Here is a 21,743-nt window from a genome sequence, read left to right as displayed (position 1 = left end):
ATTCCTCCACACATACAGTGACCGATAGAGCTCCTTTTGTCAAAGTTAGTACACAGTTGATGGAATGAGATGTTTTCTATCGGTACTCAGGTGAAGCCCATGGAGAAATAAAGAAATAGAGTTTTAAGTAAATTGGGGAGTGGAAGAAAAACGAATAAAAACTGGTGTAAACGGCTGTTTCATATGCTGACACGTTGTAGTTTATATTATAAACTCATAGAAATAAATCAACTCCAGCTGACGTAACATCCTCCTGCTCCCTGCAGGAGGTCTGGCTCAGTCAGATTACCCACCAAACCAAAGTTGGTTCTGTGAACGTTCCCAGAACATTTATTAGGTTGCCCTAAAAGTTCTAATAAGACAGAATCTGTCCATTTGCCTGATGTTGGAAGAACGTTCCCAGAACACATTTTGTTATTACTTTACCTGGTAATAAGAACCTTAAAGGAATGATCTGTGGTGGTTGATACAGATGTTGTGGACAACATTTTAGTGAACGTTATGAGAACATTCCAAGGATATTTCATTTTAAACACTTTCTGGAAAAACAGAATTATATTTTCTGGGGGATGTTACCATCGTAATGTTAGATAAAACCCTAACTAGACCTTAATAGGAATGTTTGCTAACATCCTGGGATTGTTCCCAGCTTGCAGGGTAGTCACTGCTATCAGAGCAAGGCTTCCTGTCTCCGTTTCATCCTGCTGTAGTGTGTTGACAGGTCTGAGGCGGTGGATCTACTACTCGTTGTAAGTCGATCTGATAATAGTCTGCTAAATGACTAGAATGTAAATACAGTAGGGGAATGTGACTGTTGAAAGGTTTCAAATATTGAAGGTACAGGAGTATATACAGTACCGTCAGAAAGTACTCAGACCCCTTGAATTTTTCCACGTTTTGTTATGTTACAGCCTTATTCTAAAATGGATTGAACAATGTTTTATCTCTCATCAATCAACACACAATACCCCATAATGACAAAGACAAAACAGGTTTTTAGAAATGTTTGCAAATGTAAAATATATATATATATATATATATATAAAAAATACCTTATTTACATAAGTAGTCCCTTTCCTATGAGACTTTCTTCAACTTGATTGGTGTCCACCTGTGTTAAATTCAATTGGTTGGACATGGTTTGGAAAGGCACAGACCTGTCTAATTAAGGTCCCACAATTGACGGTTCATGTCAGAGCAAAAACCAAGCCATGATGTCAAAGAAATTGTCCGTAGATCTCCGAGACAGGATTGTGTCGAGGCACAGATCTGGGGAAGGCTACCAAAAAAATGTCTGCAGCATTGAAGGTCCCCAAGAACACAGTGGCCTCCATCATTCTTAAATGGAAGAAGTTTGGAACCACCAAGACTCTTACTAGAGCTGGCCACCCAATCAGGGGAGAAGGGCCTTGGTCAGGGAGGTGACCAAGAACCTGAAGGTCACTCTGACAGAGCTCTAGAGTTCCTCTATGGAGATGGGACAACCATCTCTGCAGCACTCCACTAATCAGGCCTTTATGGTAGAGTGGCCAGACAGAAGCCACTCCTCAATAAAAGGCTAATGACAGCCTTCTTGGAGTTTGTTAAAAGGCACCTAAAGACTCTCAGACCATGAACAAACAAGATTCTCTGGTCTGATGAAACCAAGATTGATCTCTTTGGCCTGAATGCCAAGCGTCATGTCTGGAGGAAACCTGCCACCATCCATACAGTGAAGAATGGTGGGATGTTTTTCAGCAGCAGGGACTGGGAGACCAGTCAGGATCGAGGGAAAGATGAACAGAGTAAAGTACAAAGAGTTCCTTGATGAAAACCTGCTCCAGAGCGCTCAGACTGGGTCAAAGTTTCACCTTCCAACAGGACAACGACCCTAAGCACACAGCCAAGACAATGCAGGAGTGACTTCGGGACAAGTCTCTGAATGTCCTTGAGTGGCCCAGCCAGAACCTGGACTTGAACCTGAACGAGCATCTCTGGAGAGACCTAAAGATAGCTGGGCAGCGAGAGAGGATCAGCAGAGAAGAATGGGAGAAACTCCCCATATGCAGGTGTGCCAAGCTTGTAGCGTCATATCCAAGAAGACTCAGGGCTGTAAGGTGCTTCAACAAAGTACTGTGTAAAAAGTCAGACATACTTATGTAAATGTGATATTTCCATTTTTTATTTGTAATAAATGTACAAAGATTTTTTTTAAACTGTATTTCCTTTGTCGTTATGGTGTATTGTGTGTAAATTGATGAGAAAAAATAATTATATCAATTTTAGGATGTCTTTGTAACTGTCACACCCTGATCTGTTTCACCTGTCTTTGTGATTGTCTCCACCACCCTCCAGGTGTCGCCCATCTTCCCCATTATCCCCTGTGTATTTATACCTGTGTTCTCTGTTTGTCTGTTTTGTTCCTCAAACCTACTAGCGTTTTTCCACTTGCTCCTGTCTTGTCTATATTCATGTTTTCTGCCCTGAGCCTGCCTGCTGTCCGGTACCTTTGCCCCACTACTCTGGATTACCAACCTCTGCCTACCCTGACCCCGAGCCTGCCTGCCTACCGTCCGGTACCTTTGCCCCACTACTCTGGATTACCAACCTCTGCCTGCCCTGACCCTGAGCCTGTCTGCCATCCTGTACCTTTGCCTGCCTGTGTTCAAATTAATCAACTTTTGTTACTTTGACATTGTCTGCCCCTGGGTCTTACCTTCAAATGTGATAGTAACGTAACAGAATGTGGAAAAAGTTAAGGGGTCTGAATACTTTCTGAATGCACTGTAGGCAGTTCCACCACAACGGGAGGCAAGAGAGTAGCCAGCTGCTCATGAACCCATTAGATATATCCAGAGATATATGCCAAAAAGACCAAATCGACAACGGCAATACAGAAAATGATGGTTTAATGTTATCATGGGGATTTGCTTGCCTAGGATAGAATATAACTTTATTTACTTTTAGGATATCAACATGGATTTTATGGTTCTTAAATATTTTGCACCATCCCTGTTTCCGTGATACAGTTGACTTCCTAAACTGTCCCTGTAGAAAACAAGAGGAGGAATCCAACAGCAGTCCAACAGCTCATCCCTGTTTCCGTGAGACAGTTGACTTCCTAAACTGTCCCTGTAGAAAACAGAGGGGGGAATCCAACAGCAGTCCAATGGCTTTGTACTGCTGTAATACAGATGACTGTGTACCGTCAACATCCAGTCACTATGACTACAGTGCTTTGGTACCGAGAGAAAACAATAAACCTTTGAGTGCCATACAGAAAAAGTTAACTGTGGTTTTGTGAGTATGGGAAGAAACCTACTGTTTGTGCCACTCCTAAACATCTTATGACTAAAGTACCAGTGAAGTCAGATTCAGGCCTACAGTACTACTGTAATCAAAGGCATGTACTGTAAATCCTATAACAAATATAAGATTCTTACCCTTTGGCCAAACTCTCCAGGTTCGCCAGGTAAACCAAGTTGACCAGTTGCACCCTGGGGGGAAAAGCACTTGTCATTTTTTTTCTTCAGCTCTGACTGGTAAAACTACTGAGCTACTGGGCCTTTTTGCATGTATCTGTTATCTATACAGAGACATGTAATTGGGTCAAATATGAATGTGGGGTCTACAGAGGAAGTAATAAATTGTGGTTCCTTACAGGGGGTCCAGGGGGACCATCAGGTCCTGGAGGGCCACGAGGTCCTGGCGGTCCCTGGAACATAGAACGGACAACAAGACATAACGGAGTCGGTCCAGGTGAGACAGTCGTCACTTAGTAACAATATACTGTACGTCATAGGAACATTATACTGTCTATGTTACTGTAGCCATTATTGTGTAGTAACTCAACCTCTGTACTTTCTAGTGTAAAAACATCATGACCTTACTTGAAACACTGTATGACTTCAGAAGGATACTTGGCAATAGTGTTAAAGATACAAACCCATGCTCAAAATACTGAACAAAATAATAGGAAAATAAATGACTATATCCTTGTACTCACAGCCTCTCCTTTCAAGCCATCTCTTTGAACCTGCCAAAATAAAGTTTCGTTTTAAAGCACTTCTAAACAGGACTAACAAACAGTAATCTACATCAAATTTTAAATGTGTTTTTTTTACTATCACTCTATGTTGTTGTATCAGGTTGGCACTTGGCATCCATGCTAGTGGAGTATACAATACCTGACATTAAACTATACTGCATACTATGTTTAGGAACTCACCATATCCCCAGGCATTCCAGCAGGGCCCGTCTCTCCCTGCAAGACAGTGAAACCACACAGGAAATTAAACACTTTCGAAAGTTGTCTCTTTAAATCGTCTGTGTGGTTTATGGGGTAATATTTCAGATGACACAGAGAGACGTTAATCATTTCAATGACAAGGGAAATAGTAGTTTCCGGGATGCAGTGTTAAGTTTAACTTTTCATACATTGCTTGTGCGTGTGTGTGTGTGTTTGTGTGTGTGTGTGTGTGTGTGTGTGTGTGTGTGTGTGTGTGTGTGTGTGTGTGTGGAATTGTGTGTCCCCATAAAGTTAGCTGTACAAGACTGTGTGTGTGTGTGTGTGTCCACAAAGTTAGCTGTACAAGACTGTGTGTGTGTGTGTGTGTGTGGTAATTATAGTCAGACAAGTGTTATCAAGACAGATAGATGAGTGGGCTGCCTTCGATGGTTAAAAAGAGGGAAAACAGAGGAATGTCTGGAACACAGACACAAACTTAACAGTTCAATCTGACTGAGGCTTTTACAGATAAAGTCTATTTTTTAAAGGTTTACCTGCAATGATTGTGATATTATGTGGTTGTTTTACCTGCTAATGCACTGATTGCGAGTCACTCTGGATAAGAGTGTCGTCTTATCAATCCTAAAATGATGCACATCACCTCATGTTTGATGTGTTTTCTTGATTGTTCTTGGAGGAAAGTTTTGTTCCAATTCATATGTTGTATTGTTCATGATCACGTGTTGTAGTACGGTGTTTAACAGAGAGAAGACCATACCTTTTCCCCTTTCAGGCCAGCGGCTCCAGGTGCACCAGTCAGTCCTCCCAAACCCTAGACAGTATATCCAAACAAACAGCTTTCAGAAACGAGACGTAGACTACAAGCGAAAGGAACTTTCTCTCATGTAAACATCGGTATGCTCCCTGTAAAACATTATCGGAAAACGATATCTCACATCTTTTCCAGGAACACCAGGTTTTCCAGGGAATCCATCAATACCTTTGTCACCCTGTGAGGATCAAGGAACAGTGTTCAATGGAAAATAGAAAGGGTCTTCTAGGTACATAAGAAATGAGATTCAAAAGTAGCCTGCTATGACTAACAATAACCTTGCCACAGCTTCCAAGCTGTACTGCATTCTAGCCAAGGCTGTTTTGTTTCAAAAGAACATCAGGGCTCCCGAGTGGCGTAGCGGTCTAAGGCAGTGCATCTCAGTGCTAGAGGTGTTACTACAGACCCTGGTTCGATCCTAGACTGTATCACAACTGGCCCATAGAGAGGCACACAATTGGCCCAGAATTGTCCGGGTTATGGGAAGATTTGGCCGGGGTAGGCAGTCATTATAAAATAAGAATTTGTTCTTAACTGACTTACCTAGTTAAATATATACATTTTTTAATTGTCAATACCAGCAGGTAGCTAGTGCTGAATACATTACACATGTCTCATATGTCTGTCAGGCTTGGTGACTCTTCCATCTGCCAACAACATGGATACCCCTGACCGCCAGAAACCTCTCCTAACGACCACTTCCTATTCTGGACCACCACTTCCTGTTCTGAACCACCACTTCCTGTTCTGAACCACAAGTTCCTCAGTCACCTCCAGAGAAGTAAACGCTTCTCCAGACGTCCATTCTCTCCGAAAACAGAATGACTGGCTGACTGATGGCTTTAACACGACAGCTCAGAAACACAGAAAACATAGCCACCATCATCATCATCGTATTCCTACAGGACCCCACTGTTGAGTTGTCAGATCCTGCTTCATGCTGGTATGTTTTTCAAACCTGCTGCATTGCTTTGGGTCAGGGTTGGTGGGGAAAAGCCATGTGCTAAATATATAGACAGTACTGTACACCGTTTATTATTCTTAACTTTATGTGCAGACAGAGACGTACAGTATGTCAACGACCAACGGATGCGGTACAGGTATACATGGGTTATGAGTGTGTAATGAAGTCCTTATGTACTGTAGGTGTTACCGTTTTCATCTCGGTTGGCAGTTCATTTCATACAACCCATCATGTAAATAAAACCCTTCTCCCTTAACCCCGTTCTATCTCTATGACACTGACCAGCACATCTAAATCCTATCATCTCACAACATTACCCAACGTCTAAATCCTATCATCTCACAACATCACCCAACGTCTAAATCCTATCATCTCACATCATCACCCAACGTCTAAATCCTATCATCTCACAACATTACCCAACGTCTAAATCCTATCATCTCACAACATCACCCAACGTCTAAATCCTATCATCTCACAACATTACCCAACGTCTAAATCCTATCATCTCACAACATTACCCAACGTCTAAATCCTATCATCTCACAACATTACCCAACGTCTAAATCCTATCATCTCACAACATTACCCAACGTCTAAATCCTATCATCTCACAACATTACCCAACGTCTAAATCCTATCATCTCACATCATCACCCAACGTCTAAATCCTATCATCTCACAACATTACCCAACGTCTAAATCCTATCATCTCACAACATTACCCAACGTCTAAATCCTATCATCTCACATCATCACCCAACGTCTAAATCCTATCATCTCACAACATTACCCAACGTCTAAATCCTATCATCTCACAACATTACCCAACGTCTAAATCCTATCATCTCACAACATTACCCAACGTCTAAATCCTATCATCTCACATCATCACCCAACGTCTAAATCCTATCATCTCACAACATTACCCAACGTCTAAATCCTATCATCTCACATCATCACCCAACGTCTAAATCCTATCATCTCACATCATCACCCAACGTCTAAATCCTATCATCTCACATCATCACCCAACGCCGAGGACAGTCTGTGTCTCAAAAGCCTAATAACAATCATAGACCTCAACGACCCACTTGACATACTGTGTGAAGCCCAGTAGGCCAGGAATCATATAGACTGCTGCATTTTGGGTGCTACGTCAGTATAATCATTATAATCACAGGCCACAATCACTCTGAGGGATTGACCAGTGTGTTACATCCTAGTCAATGACCATCCGCAGCAGTGAAAGTCTATATTTCAGGGACCCTTAAAGGAGTCATTGACACACAGTACTGTGGGCCGCTATCCTTGAATGAGTGTATTAGGATCCGCCCCCTCAAGCCCAGGACAGGAAGTGTGGAGAGTGCATCAGGGAAGCCAGTTCACATCTGTCTGCACCATTACTCCCTTCTGAGATGGAGGTCTATATTCCTTCTCAGAAACAATGGACTTAACCCTTAAATAGGAAAAGATTCTGTCAATTGTTAAACATTTAATTACCTTTATTTAAATTGGTATACCTACAGGGAATTGGTATACCCGCATGGAATTGGTATACTCACATTTGCACATTCCAGCTAGGTGTGTCTGCTATTTTTAAAGTTAACCAAACCTGCTGGAGCTTTCTATTCTCAACTCTGTACATGCAGTTATATTTGATTTCTTAACCAGTCATGCTTGTGATGACCTATGACACTTGACGATCATTTGAATCAAATATAGGACATGTAATAACACTTACCCGTAATCCTGCAGATCCTTTATCTCCTTTCAAACCTTTTTCACCCTAACATATTACAACACAGACATACAGTCACATCCAAAGACTCTTTTAGAAAACAGATAAAATCATTCATTTCTTTGGCTTAAATATATGTGCTATTGTTTTTACTGTAACTTCTACTCACAGCGACGCCTCTAGGTCCAGATAAACCAGGAAGTCCTGAGTCTCCTTGAATTCCCTGTAGGAACCAAAGGACCAGACATTATATTGACGGATAACAGATGCAATGTTATTACCCGATAATTTCAAGTTGAGCAGTAATATTGCCCATTAGGTCATTTTTTGCTGTGTCTAACTTGATAAGATAACTTGGAGGAATATGGATTCTGTAGAGGCCAATTAACACCCAGAACAGCAACAACACCGGTTAGCATTGTGACCCTCTTGGGGAACCCTGACCCCTGACCTCTGTTCTGACTGAGCCCAATGTGGGAGAGTCAAAGTGCAATGGAAAGCCACCAATGGGCTCCCTGAAGAGCAATGGGTTTAGCTAGGAAGTACAGTACCAGTCAAAAGTTTGGACACACCTACTCATTCAATGGTTCTGTAGAATAATAGTGAAGTTTGGACACACCTACTCATTCAATGGTTTTGTAGAATAATAGTGAAGACACCAAAACTAGGAAATAACACATATGGAATCATGTAGTAACCAAAAAAGTGATAATCAAAATATATTTTATATTTGAGATTCTTCAAAGTAAATACCCTTTGCCTTTTTGACAGCTTTGCACACTCTTGGCATTCTCTCAACCAGCTTCATGAGGTAGTCACCTGGAATGCATTTCAATTAACATGTGTGCCTTGTTAAAAGTTAACTTGTGTAATTTCTTTCATTCTTAATGCATTTGAGCCAATCAGTTGTGTTGTAACGAGGTAGGGTTGGTATAAAGAACAGCCCTATTTGGTAATAGTCCACGTCCATATTATGGCAAGAAGAGCTCAAATAAGCAAAGAGAAATGACAGTTCATCAATACTTTAAGACATGAAGGTCAGTCAATGCGTAAAATATCAAGAACATTGAAAGTTTCTTTAAGTGGAGTCAAGTACTATGATGAAACAGGCTCTCATGAGCCTGGAAAGGAAGACCCAGAGTCATCTCTGCTGCAGAGAATAAGTTCATTAGAGTTACCATCCTCAAAAATTGCAGCCCAATTAAATGCTTCACGGTTCAAGTAACAGACACATCGCAAAAATCAACTGTTCAGAGGAAACTGTGTGAATCAGGCCTTCATGGTCGAATTGCTGCAAAGAAGCCACTACTAAAGGACACCAATAATAAGAAGAGACTTGCTTGGGCCAAGAAAGATGAGCAATGGACATTAGACCGGTGGAAATCTGTCCTTTGGTCTGATGAATCCACATTTTTGGTTCCAACTGCTGTGTGACACAGAGTAGGTGAACGGATGATCTCCGCATATGTAGTTCCCACTGTGAAGCATGGAGGAGGAGGAGTGATGGTGTGGGGGTGCTTTGCTGGTGACACTGTAAGTGATTCATTTAGAATTCAAGGCGCAATTAATCAGCATGTCTACCACAGCATTCTGCAGCGATACTCCATCCCATCAGGTTTGCACTTAGTGGGACTATCATTTGTTTTTCAACAGGACAGTGACCCAACACACCTCCAGGCTGTGTAAGGGCTATTTGACCAACAATGAGAGTGATGGAGTGCTACATCAGATGACCTGACCTCCACAATCACCTGACCTCAACCCAATTGAGATGGTTTGGGAAGAGTTGGACCGCAGAGTGAAGGAATAGCAACCAACAAGTGCTCAGCATATGTGGGAACTCCTTGAAGACTGTTGGAAAATAATTCCAGGTGAAGCTGGTTGAGAGAATGCCAAGAGTGTGCAATGCTGTCATCAAGGGCTCAAGTGTGGCGCAGGGTTCTGAGGCACTGCATCTCAGTGCAAGAGGCATCACTACAGTCCCTGGGTCGAATCCAGGCTGTATCACACCTGGCTGTGATTGGGAGTCCAATAGGGCGATGCACAATTGGTCCAGGTTTGGTCATTGTAAATAATAATTTGTCCTTAACTGACCTTGAAGAATCTCAAATATATTTTGATTTGTTTAACACTTTTTGCTTCCTATATAATTCAATGTGTTATTTCATAGTTTTGATGTCTTCTCTATTTTTCCACAATGTAGAAAATAGTTAAAAAAATAAAGAAAAACCCTTGATTGAGTAGGTGTGTCCAAACTTTTGACTGGTACTGTAGGTAGTGAGTAAACTCACCACAATACAAAAGTATTAGTATCATCAAGGAATTCACAGTTACAAGGACATGCTATGTTCAGGATTTGGTTTGATATAAATGACTCATTTCCCTGGTGTACAGTCTAAAAAACATTAACTTTCCAAAGGTCTGTCAACAGGGGGCTCTTGTCCACGCTAGTCTGAGCTGAGACCTTCTTTTTGGCTGGGAGTCTGGGACAGAGTGGTCACACAGCACATTGGCCAAACCTAACCACTCTCTCTCCCCCCTCTTCCCCTCCCTCTCTTTCCTCTCTCTCCTCCCCCACTTGCTTTCTCTCGCCCTTCTCTCCCTCCCTCTCCAGCTGCCTCAGACAAGGGAAGTCAGCCAACCAAGTCAGTGTAAATCAATAGCAAGCATAGAGGTAATTGTCTATCAAATGTCAAACGCCCACCAAGACACAGAACACAAAGAACAAGGCTGTCTTTGATATCAGAGTAGACAAAACCAAATAAAACTCTTAACTTTAAACTCTAACCAAACCTGCCACAAATCTAACTTAACCTGCCACAAATCCAAACACAAGACAAGGGTTTGCAAAGAGCAGATTGCATGTAGTTATGAGAGTACATTGCCTATTGTATACTGTCCGACACCTATATGGAATCAACAAAGAGAACTAGAAGGATCACCCACCTTTGGTCCCAGAGGTCCAGGAAATCCCTGATCGCCTGCCAGCCCAGAATCACCCTGTCACAATAAAGCAGAAACATCCAGAAGTTAATCAGAAATGTTTACATCATAATAACAATAACTTATTGTAGGATAATCTTATTGTAAGGTGGTTGTCTCATACTCTTTCTCCTTTAGATCCATCTTTCCCAGCAAGACCTGCCGCTCCACTGGTTCCCTGGAAGTGGTTTTAAAACAAAATCATCTAAAAAGTATATTATTGCTGTCTACTGTACGTGTCCAAATGTAGAGTTTGCTTGCAGACAAGCAGCAGAACAGATACTCGCCTCACCATTTAATGAAGCACCTCTGTGACAGACATGTCATGAGAGGTACAGAACAGGGGAAAAGCATCCGTATCACAACTCTTTAGGATCATCTCACCTTCTCCCCATTGGATCCTTTGTCACCGGATGTCCCCTGGCTACCGGGATCCCCCTGTAGAGAGAGGAGAGGAGGTTAGAGTGGCTTGACACCGGTGATGCGTAGGCGTAATAGTGTAACAACAGATGCAGACAGCGACGAGGTGCTGTGAGACAACATGGTCAGGTTCATTTCCTGAACAGGGATTAGTAGATTACTGTTAGAACATGTAGTACACAATAAACACATAAAAACAGACTTCGGGACAAAACAGAGAGTTATTCACATAAAGAATGCACACACTGTAAACAAGCAAGGGCAAACAGCTAGAACAGATTCAACTTTTGAGCAATGGCGTTGGGGGCCAAACTATGTTAACAGCGGTCCAGTCCGGTTCTCGAAGACCCGCAGTGTTCTCTACGCAGAGGTCAGTTCATACACACAGGCAAACTCAACCCCGACCTCAATCTCAACGAATAATTGCTTTTAAAATGCTCTATAGCCTTTCAACATCCTAGTTTTAGTTTGTGCTCTGATGTCGTTCTCTGCGCCAAGGAATCCCTCCAAAGAATTAGAAGAAACCAAAAAAAACATATGAGTGTTTAATTACATAGTGCCCATAAGCCTTCAACCACCAGAGACTTCACTTCATAAACCAATGTACCCTTTCATTACTCTCAGAGCTTGTACCACTTTGACGCATTCTTCATCAAAAGAGAGAAACAATTCAACAAAACGTCTTCATACAACCGCCTATAATGAAAATACATGTTACACAAAATACTTTAAATTGCTTTTGTACAATTGTCTAGTCTAGTCTGTTGTGTATACCAAACATTAGGAACACCTTCCTAATATTGAGGCACCCTCTCCTTTTGGCCCTCAGAACAGCCGCAATTCATTGGGACATGGACTCTACAAGGTGTCAAAAGCGTTCCACAGGGATGCTGGCCTATGTTGACTCCAATGCTTCCCACAGTTGTATCATGTTATCAAGTTGGTTGGATGTCCTTTGGGTGGTGGACCATTCTTGATACACATGGGAAACTGTTGAGTGTGAAAAACCCAGCAGCTTTGCAGGTCTTGACACAAACCTGTGTGCTTGGTACCTACTATTATGCCCTGTTTAAAGGCACTTAAATATTTTGTCTTGTCCATTCACCCTTTGATAGCACACATACACAATCCATGTCTCAATTGTCTCAGGGCTTAAACATCCTTCTTTAGCATGTCTCCTCCCCAGTGGTGGGAAGTACTTACTGTAAGTAAAAAATACTTTAATGTACTACTTAAGTAATTTTGGGGGGTATCTGTAGTTAACTACTTATATTTTTGACAACTTTTGCTTTTACTTCACTACATTCCTAAAGAAAATAATGTACTTTTTACTCCATACATTTAGCTGATACCCAAAAGTAATCATTACATTTTGAATGCTTAGCAGGACAGGAAAATGGTCCAATTCCCATACTTATCAAGAGAACATCCCTGCTCATCCCTACTGCCTCTGATCTGGTAGAAACACTAAACACAAATGCTTCATTTGTAAATTATGTCTGAGTGTTAGAGTTGGCCCCTGGCGATCCGCAAATAAATCAATAAAATTGTGCCGTCTGGTTTGCTTAATATAAGACATTTGAAATTATTTGTACTTTCACTTTTGATACTTCAGTATATTTAAAACCACATGCTTTTAGACTTTTACTAAATCAGTATTTACTGGGTGACTTTCACTTTTACTTGAGTCATTTTCTATTAAGGTTACTTTTATTCAAGTATGACAATTGAGTACTTTTTCCACCACTGCTCTTCCCTTTCATCGACACTGATTGAAGTGGATTTATTGAGTGACATCACTAACGGATCATAGCTTTCACATGGATTCACCTGGTTAGACTATGTCATGGAAAGTGCAGGTGTTCTTAATGTTTTGTATAGTCAGTGTATTTTCTATAGTAGCAATCAGAGCATGAAAAGGGATGAATTCCCTTTTACCACTTACAGTCAATGTGCCAGCATGTCCATTCTGACCCCGTCTGTGGGTGTACTAAGTTTTGCAGTCTGCTTAAAAAGTTGACACAAACGGAATTGCAAAAATCCTCTGGTAGAAACATGGATTTTCCAGAAATAGAATGAAATAGAATAGTCATGATATTTCTATGGGTGTAGCAGATAGAGATAGATTAATAGATAGTTCAGAAGCAGAAAACACCACGCGTTTGGTGGGTGTTCTTCTCCAACTCGCCCTGGAAATTCCACCACCACGCCATGTCTGCCACTGTATAAATTGCCAGGATTCAGGCATGCATCTTTTTTTAACTAAGGGCGGCTGCTTGTGTTGTGAGTCGACATGGCTGGAATGTGATTCTATGACGTTCAGACTGTTAACCTGATCTTGGTGTCGGAACCTAATATTTCCAAGTCCTAACACTGTGGATATCAAAGCAGGAAGTTACACTGCCTACATATTGCCTACATGTTGAAATTACAGCACACTCGCTACAGGTCCAGCTGTCAAAACCATAACATAACTTTCATTGCATTTCAACCATAGATGCGAGAAGTGTGGCCTTGCTTTCCAGCCTACACTCTGGCCATCTTAAGGATCCTCCGCGGGACTAGTCCTGGATTCACATAGTATTTCAAATATTTCAAATACTTTGAGCACTTGATTGAGCTCTGCCTGGAGTGTCAGGTGGTTTTGGAACTACCCACCAGGCAAGCTCATTCAAGCACAGAAAAAGCATAAAAAAGGACCCAAATCTTATTTGAACCCAGATTTAGTGTGGTCTGGACTGGCTGTATGCTACATGCCTGGCCTGGTCTGGGCTGAAGGGGAAATTATAACCTATAGCTTCCAGCTGGCAATGCCACGTAGGGCCGACCCAGTGTGTGTGTGTGTGTTTAACAGACCCAAAGTGTGTGTTTCTAACGGAGCGGGTGGGCGTCTGCGTGGGCTTGTTCTCTGTGCTACACTTCCTCTGTGGCCAACAGTCCTGTAATTCTCACTATGACATGTAGGACCATTTTCCTACTCCTAAAGAATGGTATGGTATTCCTAAAAAAAATATTGCTTTTCTACACTGCTACTGCACTTTATGAGATGTAATTCTGTCTTTGTTAAATGTGTGTGATAGATCCAACGAGACCGGCACCTTTGGTTGTAGAGGGTTAGGATATGATGATGCCCATGCGTTGTTATTGTCATTATTATTAGGACATGTGAGGAGTTTGACTGTCAAAACCATGACCTTACCTTCTCACCTCTGTCTCCCTTGACAGTTATTACTTTGCCCTGCAAATAATCAATCAACATGGATCAATTATTATCGAGGCTGGAGAAAGAAAAGACAGCAGAAAAGATAAAAGAGGTGCATGCCACTTAGGATAACAGAAACGTCTAAGTCTAATATCTATGTAGATGAACACATCATCTAGCAGGAACTTTTTAATCATATATTTCACAGAATACAATAAAAAAAACTCAAATATGAGGTAAACAAGCTATGTGCTACTATGACAGTTTACTATGTTCACTATCAAGTGCTTATCCTTCAAATGTGAGGCCCATACAGATCTGCTATCTTAATTCGATATTCTGTTGTCAGAGACATTTCCAGCTCAGCAGAAAATGCAAATTGTAGCGTATTCAACGTTTAAAAGGGCCTATAAAGTTGGCCATTACCAATTGATTTGACTTGATTTACCCGAACGAAAATGTGTAAAAAATTCTCTATTAATTATAATCTACATAACAATTCACATTTCTGCTGGATGACTTTCCTGCTGTGAGAAACAGGGTCAAATGAAGATAGCAGATCTTGTAAATGAGGCATTAGTATGTTTGACATTATCACAGTAATGTTTTCATACAGTTTCTCCTTTGGCTCCCTTGAGGCCAGTAGGTCCAGCTGCTCCCAGAGCACCAGTATCACCCTGTAAGAGTAGGCATGTGACATTGTGACAGAGCACAACAACGAGACCAGAGAAATAGATCCAGGAAAATAGGGAATATTGTTGTATCACACACGATATATGATTTAAAGATGTGCGCTAGATGACCTTATCACCCTTGGGACCGGCAACCCCAGGTACACCGATCTCTCCCTGTGGGGAAGGGACGTTTATTGATCCATTATTTCATCAGGTGGTCACATTGAATATGAGATCTCTTTTGCATATCAGTAAAAGATGAATACATAAACAGACCTTTGGAAACCATCAAACAACATCTCCATAGTAAGTATAGAGGAGCTATGACCTATGATTGAATTTGGACCTATGCATCTTACCCTCTCTCCAGCGGGACAGGAGCAGTTGACCGCCTGGGGTCCTCTCTGCTGCTCCACACCTGCAGGGGTGGGGGTGGGTATCTCTATGGGAGGGGCCTCCGTCACCACCTTCTTGGGGCACTGGAATTAAAAAACTGTGTTACCGTCTGAAGGTGAGCCAGGTAAGTGTACAGGACAGCGAAAAGGCGAAAAAGGAAAGATGTCTCTCAGGAAGCAGTGAGGTATGAAAGGCATTCTGTCCAGCAGAGTGGCCCAGGCCCACCACAGTGACAGATGATTGGCTGACTCACTGGAGTGGCCTACCACTGTAAGGTGAGTATGAGAACCATGGTAGACATGCCCTACCACAGAGACAGGTGCCCTGTCTGTCTGACTGTCTGACTCACCGGCCCGGTGGGCAAATCACAGCAGGTCTCCAGCTCAGCGTGTTTGGAATCACAGTAGATGATCATTCTCTGGAGGTCAAACTGCAGGGACAGAAAGTCACAATGTTAGCTAAATGTACATTACAGTACAGTAAATTAACACAGAATCACAAGATGGACACTAGTCTAAAAGGACAATATGAACAGTACTTCCTTAAAGATGCACTATGCAGAAATCGCTCCGCCATTTCCTGGTTGCTAAAAATCTAACAGTTCTCCTAATTTGAGTTTACGTGACAAAACAGGCAAGTATAGTATAGAGAATCATTGTACCATCTAAATTGCTGTAAAATATCTTTCCCATAAACTAAAATATTGTATTTTCAGCTGCTTGACGCAAAAATAAAACTCAAGAATGGGAAGCATAGAACAAATCTACTGCTTCTTAGACTTGCTTTCAATGAGAATGATCTATAACACAGATTTTGATGTTGGGTTGGGTTGCCCAAAAAGTTACATATTTCACCTTTAATCCACCATGTTGTTACACCACTTGCTGTAGCATACTTTCAATCCCCTGACCTTCCCACTGCTCTTAACCTCAACCCTGATATTTGTAACACCCAGCCACTCACGTCAATGGGCACGCTGTCGTACAGCCTCTTCCCGATCACAGTCTTCCCGTGGATATCGATGTCCTCCCTGTCCCCGATGGGCAGGGTCTGGATGAGTTTACAGTCCAGGTAGAGAGACACAGCCTTGGCCTCGACGCTCAGGGCGATCTTGTGCCAGTTCCTGTCGAACAGGTTGTCCACCTCCTCGTTCTTGAACACAGCTCTCACTGCGTCTTTGGTCAGCCCCACTGCATTGTATTCCACTGCCTTGTTCTCACCGTCCAGACGGATAGACACCTGGGTAGGAGCGACGGAGGAAGGATCAAGTGAATAAACATGAATATGTTAAGAATGAAAGGATTCTCTTATACGTGTGATAGGCGAATATAACATGTTCTATGCTATCAAATAAAATATAATTTTATTGGGCACATACACAGATTTAGCGTATGTTATTGTAGGTGTAGCAAAGTGCTTGTGTTCCTAGCTGTGCACTAGTATCTAAAAATTCACAACAACACACATAAATCTAAAGTAAAAGAATGGAATTAAGAATTATATAAATATTAGGATGAGCAATGTCAGTGGCATTGACTAAAATACAGTAGAATAGAATAGAGTATATACACATGAAATGAGTAAAGCAGTATGTAAACATTATTAAAGTGACTAGTGTTCCATTATTAAAGTGACAAGTGATTCCATGTCTATGTATACAGGGCAGCAGCCTCTAAGGTGCAGGGTTGAGTAACTGGGTGGTAGCCAGCTAGTGATGGCTATTTAATAGTCTGATGGCCTTGAGATAGAAGCTGTTTTTCAGTCGCTCGGTCCCAGCTTTGATGCACCTCATACTGCCTTCACCTTCTGGATGATAGCAGGGTGAACAGGCAGTGGCTCCGGTGGTTGATGTCTTTATGATCTTTTTGACCTTCCTGTGACATCGGGTGCTGTCGGTGTCCTGGAGAGCAGGCAGTGTGCCCCAAGTGTGCCCCCGGTGATGCATTGGGCAGACTCTGGGGGGCCCTGCGGTTGCGGGCGGTGCAATTGCCGTACCAAGTGGTCATACAGCCCGACAGGATGCTCTCAATTATGCATCTGTAAAAGATTGTGAGGGTCTTAAGCCGAATTTCTTCAGCCTCTTGAGGTTGAAGATGCACTGTTGTTCCTTCTTCACCACACTGTCTGTGTGGGTGGACCATTTCAGACATTCAGTGATGTGTAAGCCGAGGAACTTTAAGCTTTTCACCGTCTCTACTGCGGTTCAGTCGATGTGGAATGGGGGAGTGCTCCTTCTGCTGTCTCCTGAAGTCCAAAATCAGCTCCTTCATTTTGTTGACGTAGAGTGAGAGGTTATGTTTCTGGCACCACTCCACCGGGGCCCTCACCTCCTCCCTGTAGGCTGTCTTGTCATTGTTGGTAATCAGGCATACGGTACTACTGTTGTGTTGTCTGCAAACTTGCTTATTGAGTTGGAGGCGTGCATGGCCATGCAGTCATGGGTGAACAGGGAGTACTGGAGGGGGCTGAGCATACACCCTTGTGGGGCCCCTGGGTTGAGGATCAGCGTAGTGGAGGTGTTGTTTCCTACCTTCACCACCTAGGGGTGGCCCGTCAGGAAGTCAAGGACCCAGTTACACAGGGCGGGGTTCAGACACAGGGCCCCGAGATTAATGATGAACTTGGAGGGTACTATGGTGTTGAAGACTGAGCTATAGTCAATGAACAGCATTCTTACATAGCTATTCCTCTTGTCCAGATGTGATAGGGCAGTGTGTAGTGTGACAGTGATTGTATCATTTGTGGATCTATTGGTGCGGTATAAAAATTGAAGTAGTTCTAAGGTGTCGGGTAAGATAAAGGTGATAGGATCCTTAAAAACTTCTTAGGGATCAAATCCCGTTAACGGGATCGATTTGACAACATCCGGTGAAATGTCAGAGTGCCAAATTCAAATTAAATTACTATAAATATAAAACTTGAAATAACACATGCAATACACCAAATTAAAGCTACACTTGTTAATCCAGCCAATGTGTCAGATTTCAAAAAGGCTTTACGGCGAAAGCGATTATCTGAGGACATGTAAGGTTTCACTTCAGCAGTAATAAATTCATGAACTTCTTTGTGGAAAAGATCATGTTCATTAGAAAGCAAATTACAGACTCCTATTTAAATCTGCGTATTCCTCCAAAGCTCAGTTGTCCTGAGTCTGCACAACTCTGCCAGGAGACTAGGATCAAGAGAGACACTCAAGTGTTTTAGTACTATTTCTCTTGACACAATGATGAAAATAATCATGGCCTCTAAACCTTCAAGCTGCATACTGGACCCTATTCCAACTAAACTACTGAAAGAGCTGCTTCCTGTGCTTGGCCCTCCTATGTTGAACATAATAAATGGCTCTCTATCCACTGGATGTGTACCAAACTCACTAAAAGTGACAGTAATAAAGACTCTCTTGAAAAAGCCAAACCTTGATCCAGAAAATATAAAAAACTATCGGCCTATATCGAATCTTCCATTCCTCTCAAAAAAATTGAAAAAGCTGTTGCGCAGCAACTCATTGCCTTCCTGAAGACAAACAATGTATACGAAATGCTTCAGTCTGGTTTTAGACCCCATCATAGCACTGAGACTGCACTTAAGAAGGTGGTAAATTTCCTTTTAATGGTGTCAGACCTAGGTTCTGCATCTGTCCTCGTGCTCCTAGACTTTAGTGCTGCTTTTGATACCATCAATCACCACATTCTTTTGGAGAGATTGGAAACCCAAATTGGTCTACACGGACAAGTTCTGGCCTGGTTTAGATCTTATCTGTCAGAAAGATATCAGTTTGTCTCTGTGAATGGTTTGTCCTCTGACAAATCAACTGTAAATTTCGGTATTCCTCAAGGTTCCGTTTTAGGACCACTGATGTTTTCACTATATATTTTACCTCTTAGGGATGTCTTTCAAAAACATAATGTTAACTTTCATTGCTATGCGGATGACACACAGCTGCTTTTGTTACTTCTAGGTTAGACTACTGCAATGCTTTACTTTCCGGCTACCCGGAAAAAGCACAAAATAAACTTCAAGTAGTGCAAAATACGGCTGCTAGAATCCTGACTAGAATCCTGATAATCATATTACTCCAGTGCTAGCCTCCCTACACTGGCTTCCTGTTAAGGCAAGGGCTGAATTCAAGGTTTTACTGCTAACCTACAAAGCATTACATGGGCTTGCTCCTACCTATCTTTCCGATTTGGTCCTGCCGTACATACCTACACGTACGCTACGGTCACAAGACGCAGGCCTCCTAATTGTCCCTAGAATTTCTAAGCAAACAGCTGTAGGCAGGGCTTTCTCCTATAGGGCTCCATTTTTATGGAATGGTCTGCCTGCCCATGTGAGAGACGCAGACTCGGTCTCAACCTTTAAGTCTTTACTGAAGACCCATCTCTTCAGTGGGTCATATGATTGAGTGTAGTCTGGCCCAGGAGTGTGAAGTTGAACGGAAAAGCACTGGAGCAACGAACCGCCCTTACTGTCTCTGCCTGGCCGGTTCCCCTCTCTCCACTGGGATTCTCTGCCTCTAACCCTATTACAGGGGCTGAGTCACTGGCTTACTGGTGCTCTTTCATGCCGTCCCTAGGAGGGGTCTTCACTTGAGTGGGTTGAGTTACTGACGCGCCCCCCCCCCCCCCCCCCCCCCTTGGGTTGTGCCGTGGCGGAGATCTTTGTGGGCTATATTCGGTCTTGTCTCAGGATGGTAAGTTGGTGGTTGAAGGTATCCCTCTAGTGGTGTGGGGGCTGTGCTTTGGCAAAGTGGGTGGGGTTATATCCTTCCTGTTTGGCACTGTCTGGGGGTATCATCGGATGGGGCCACAGTGTCTCCTGACCCCTCCTGTCTCAGCCTCCAGTATTTATGCTGTAGTAGTTTATGTGTCAGGGGGCTAGGGTCAGTTTGTTATATCTGGAGTACTTCTCCTGTCTTATCCGGTGTCCTGTGTGAATTTAAGTATGCTCTCTCTAATTCTCTCTTTCTCTCTTTCTTTCTCTCTCTCGGAGGACCTGAGCCCTAGGACCATGCCTCAGGACTACCTGGCATGATGACTCCTTGCTGTCCCCAGTGCACCTGGCCATGCTGCTGCTCCAGTTTCAACTATCTGCCTGCGGCTATGGAACCCTGACCTGTTCACCGGACGTGCTACCTGTCCCAGACCTGCTGTTTTCAACTCTCGATAGACAGCAGGAGCAGTAGAGAAACTCTTAATGATCGGGTATGAAAAGCCAACTGACATTTACTCCTGAGGTGCTGACTTGCTGCACCCTCGACAACTACAGTGATTATTATTATTATTTGACCATGCTGGTCATTTATGAACATTTGAACATCTTGGCCATGTTCTGTTATAATCTCCACCCGGCACAGCCAGAAGAGGACTGGCCACCCCTCATAGCCTGGTTCCTCTCTAGGTTTCTTCCTAGGTTTTGGCCTTTCTAGAGAGTTTTTCCCAGCCACCGTGCTTCTACATCTGCATTGCTTGCTGTTTGGGGTTTTAGGCTGGGTTTCTGTACAGCACTTTGAGATATCAGCTGATGTAAGAAGGGCTATATAAATAAATTTGATTTGACAGCACCCCATCATACATACACAGACAATCATAATTCAACCCGCCAGGCGCGACACGAAACTCAGAAATAAAGATATAATTCATGCCTTACCTTTGACGAGCGTCTTCTGTTGGCACTCTAATATGTCCCATAATCATCACAAATGGTCCTTTTGTTTGATTAATTAAGTCGTTATATATCCAAAATTTCCATTTATTTGGCGCGTTTGATCCAGAAAAACACTGGTTCCAACTCACGCAACATGACTACAAAATATCTCATAAGTTACCTGTTATCTTTGTCCAAACATTTCAAACAACTTTCCTAATACAACTTTAGGTATTATTTTTTATGTAAATAATCAATAAAATTTAAGACGGGATAAACTGTGTTCAATACCGGACAAAAACAATGTGTAGCGAGCTTTCAGGTCACGTGCCTCTAACAAACAATACACTTCACTCTACCCTCTTTCTGAACAGGGCTACTTCTTCATTACACAAAGGAAAAACCTCAACCAATTTCTAAAGTCTGTTGACATCCAGTGCAAGCGATAGGAACTGCAAGCAAGTGCCTTAGAAATCCAGATCCCCATAGAAAACCCATAGAAAACAGAGTGACCACAAAAAAAAAATTCCTGGATGGTTTGTCCTCGGGGTTCCGCCTGCCAAATAAGTTATGTTATACTCACAGACATCATTCAAACAGTTTTAGAAACTTCAGAGTGTTTTCTATCCAAAATAAATAATATGCATATCCTAGCTTCTGGGCATGAGTAGCAGGCAGT

The 21,743-nt window shown here is 42.4% G+C and overlaps 1 protein-coding gene across 1 annotated transcript in view; it reads right to left on the bottom strand.

Annotated features, from left to right (window-relative positions):
* The window catches only part of LOC109907402 (collagen alpha-1(XXII) chain-like), a 74,831-nt gene that overhangs the window by 27,990 nt on the left and 25,098 nt on the right, over window positions 1-21,743 (bottom strand). Inside the window, exons 8-24 of the mRNA XM_031793484.1 lie at window positions 16,382-16,657; window positions 15,768-15,848; window positions 15,382-15,501; window positions 15,152-15,196; window positions 14,963-15,025; window positions 14,346-14,384; window positions 11,111-11,164; window positions 10,851-10,904; window positions 10,691-10,744; window positions 7,914-7,967; window positions 7,748-7,792; window positions 5,164-5,217; window positions 4,986-5,039; window positions 4,208-4,243; window positions 3,986-4,015; window positions 3,641-3,694; window positions 3,423-3,476 (exon numbers count right to left, since the gene is read on the bottom strand). Of these exons, the coding sequence (XP_031649344.1) occupies window positions 3,423-3,476; window positions 3,641-3,694; window positions 3,986-4,015; window positions 4,208-4,243; window positions 4,986-5,039; window positions 5,164-5,217; window positions 7,748-7,792; window positions 7,914-7,967; window positions 10,691-10,744; window positions 10,851-10,904; window positions 11,111-11,164; window positions 14,346-14,384; window positions 14,963-15,025; window positions 15,152-15,196; window positions 15,382-15,501; window positions 15,768-15,848; window positions 16,382-16,657 (1,167 nt within the window). The remainder of the gene's footprint in view (window positions 1-3,422; window positions 3,477-3,640; window positions 3,695-3,985; window positions 4,016-4,207; window positions 4,244-4,985; window positions 5,040-5,163; window positions 5,218-7,747; window positions 7,793-7,913; window positions 7,968-10,690; window positions 10,745-10,850; window positions 10,905-11,110; window positions 11,165-14,345; window positions 14,385-14,962; window positions 15,026-15,151; window positions 15,197-15,381; window positions 15,502-15,767; window positions 15,849-16,381; window positions 16,658-21,743) is intronic.

Source organism: Oncorhynchus kisutch, linkage group LG17 (genome assembly GCF_002021735.2).
Source record: "Oncorhynchus kisutch isolate 150728-3 linkage group LG17, Okis_V2, whole genome shotgun sequence".
Lineage (NCBI taxonomy): Eukaryota > Metazoa > Chordata > Actinopteri > Salmoniformes > Salmonidae > Oncorhynchus > Oncorhynchus kisutch.
This window is presented reverse-complemented; position numbering and strand designations above follow the sequence as displayed.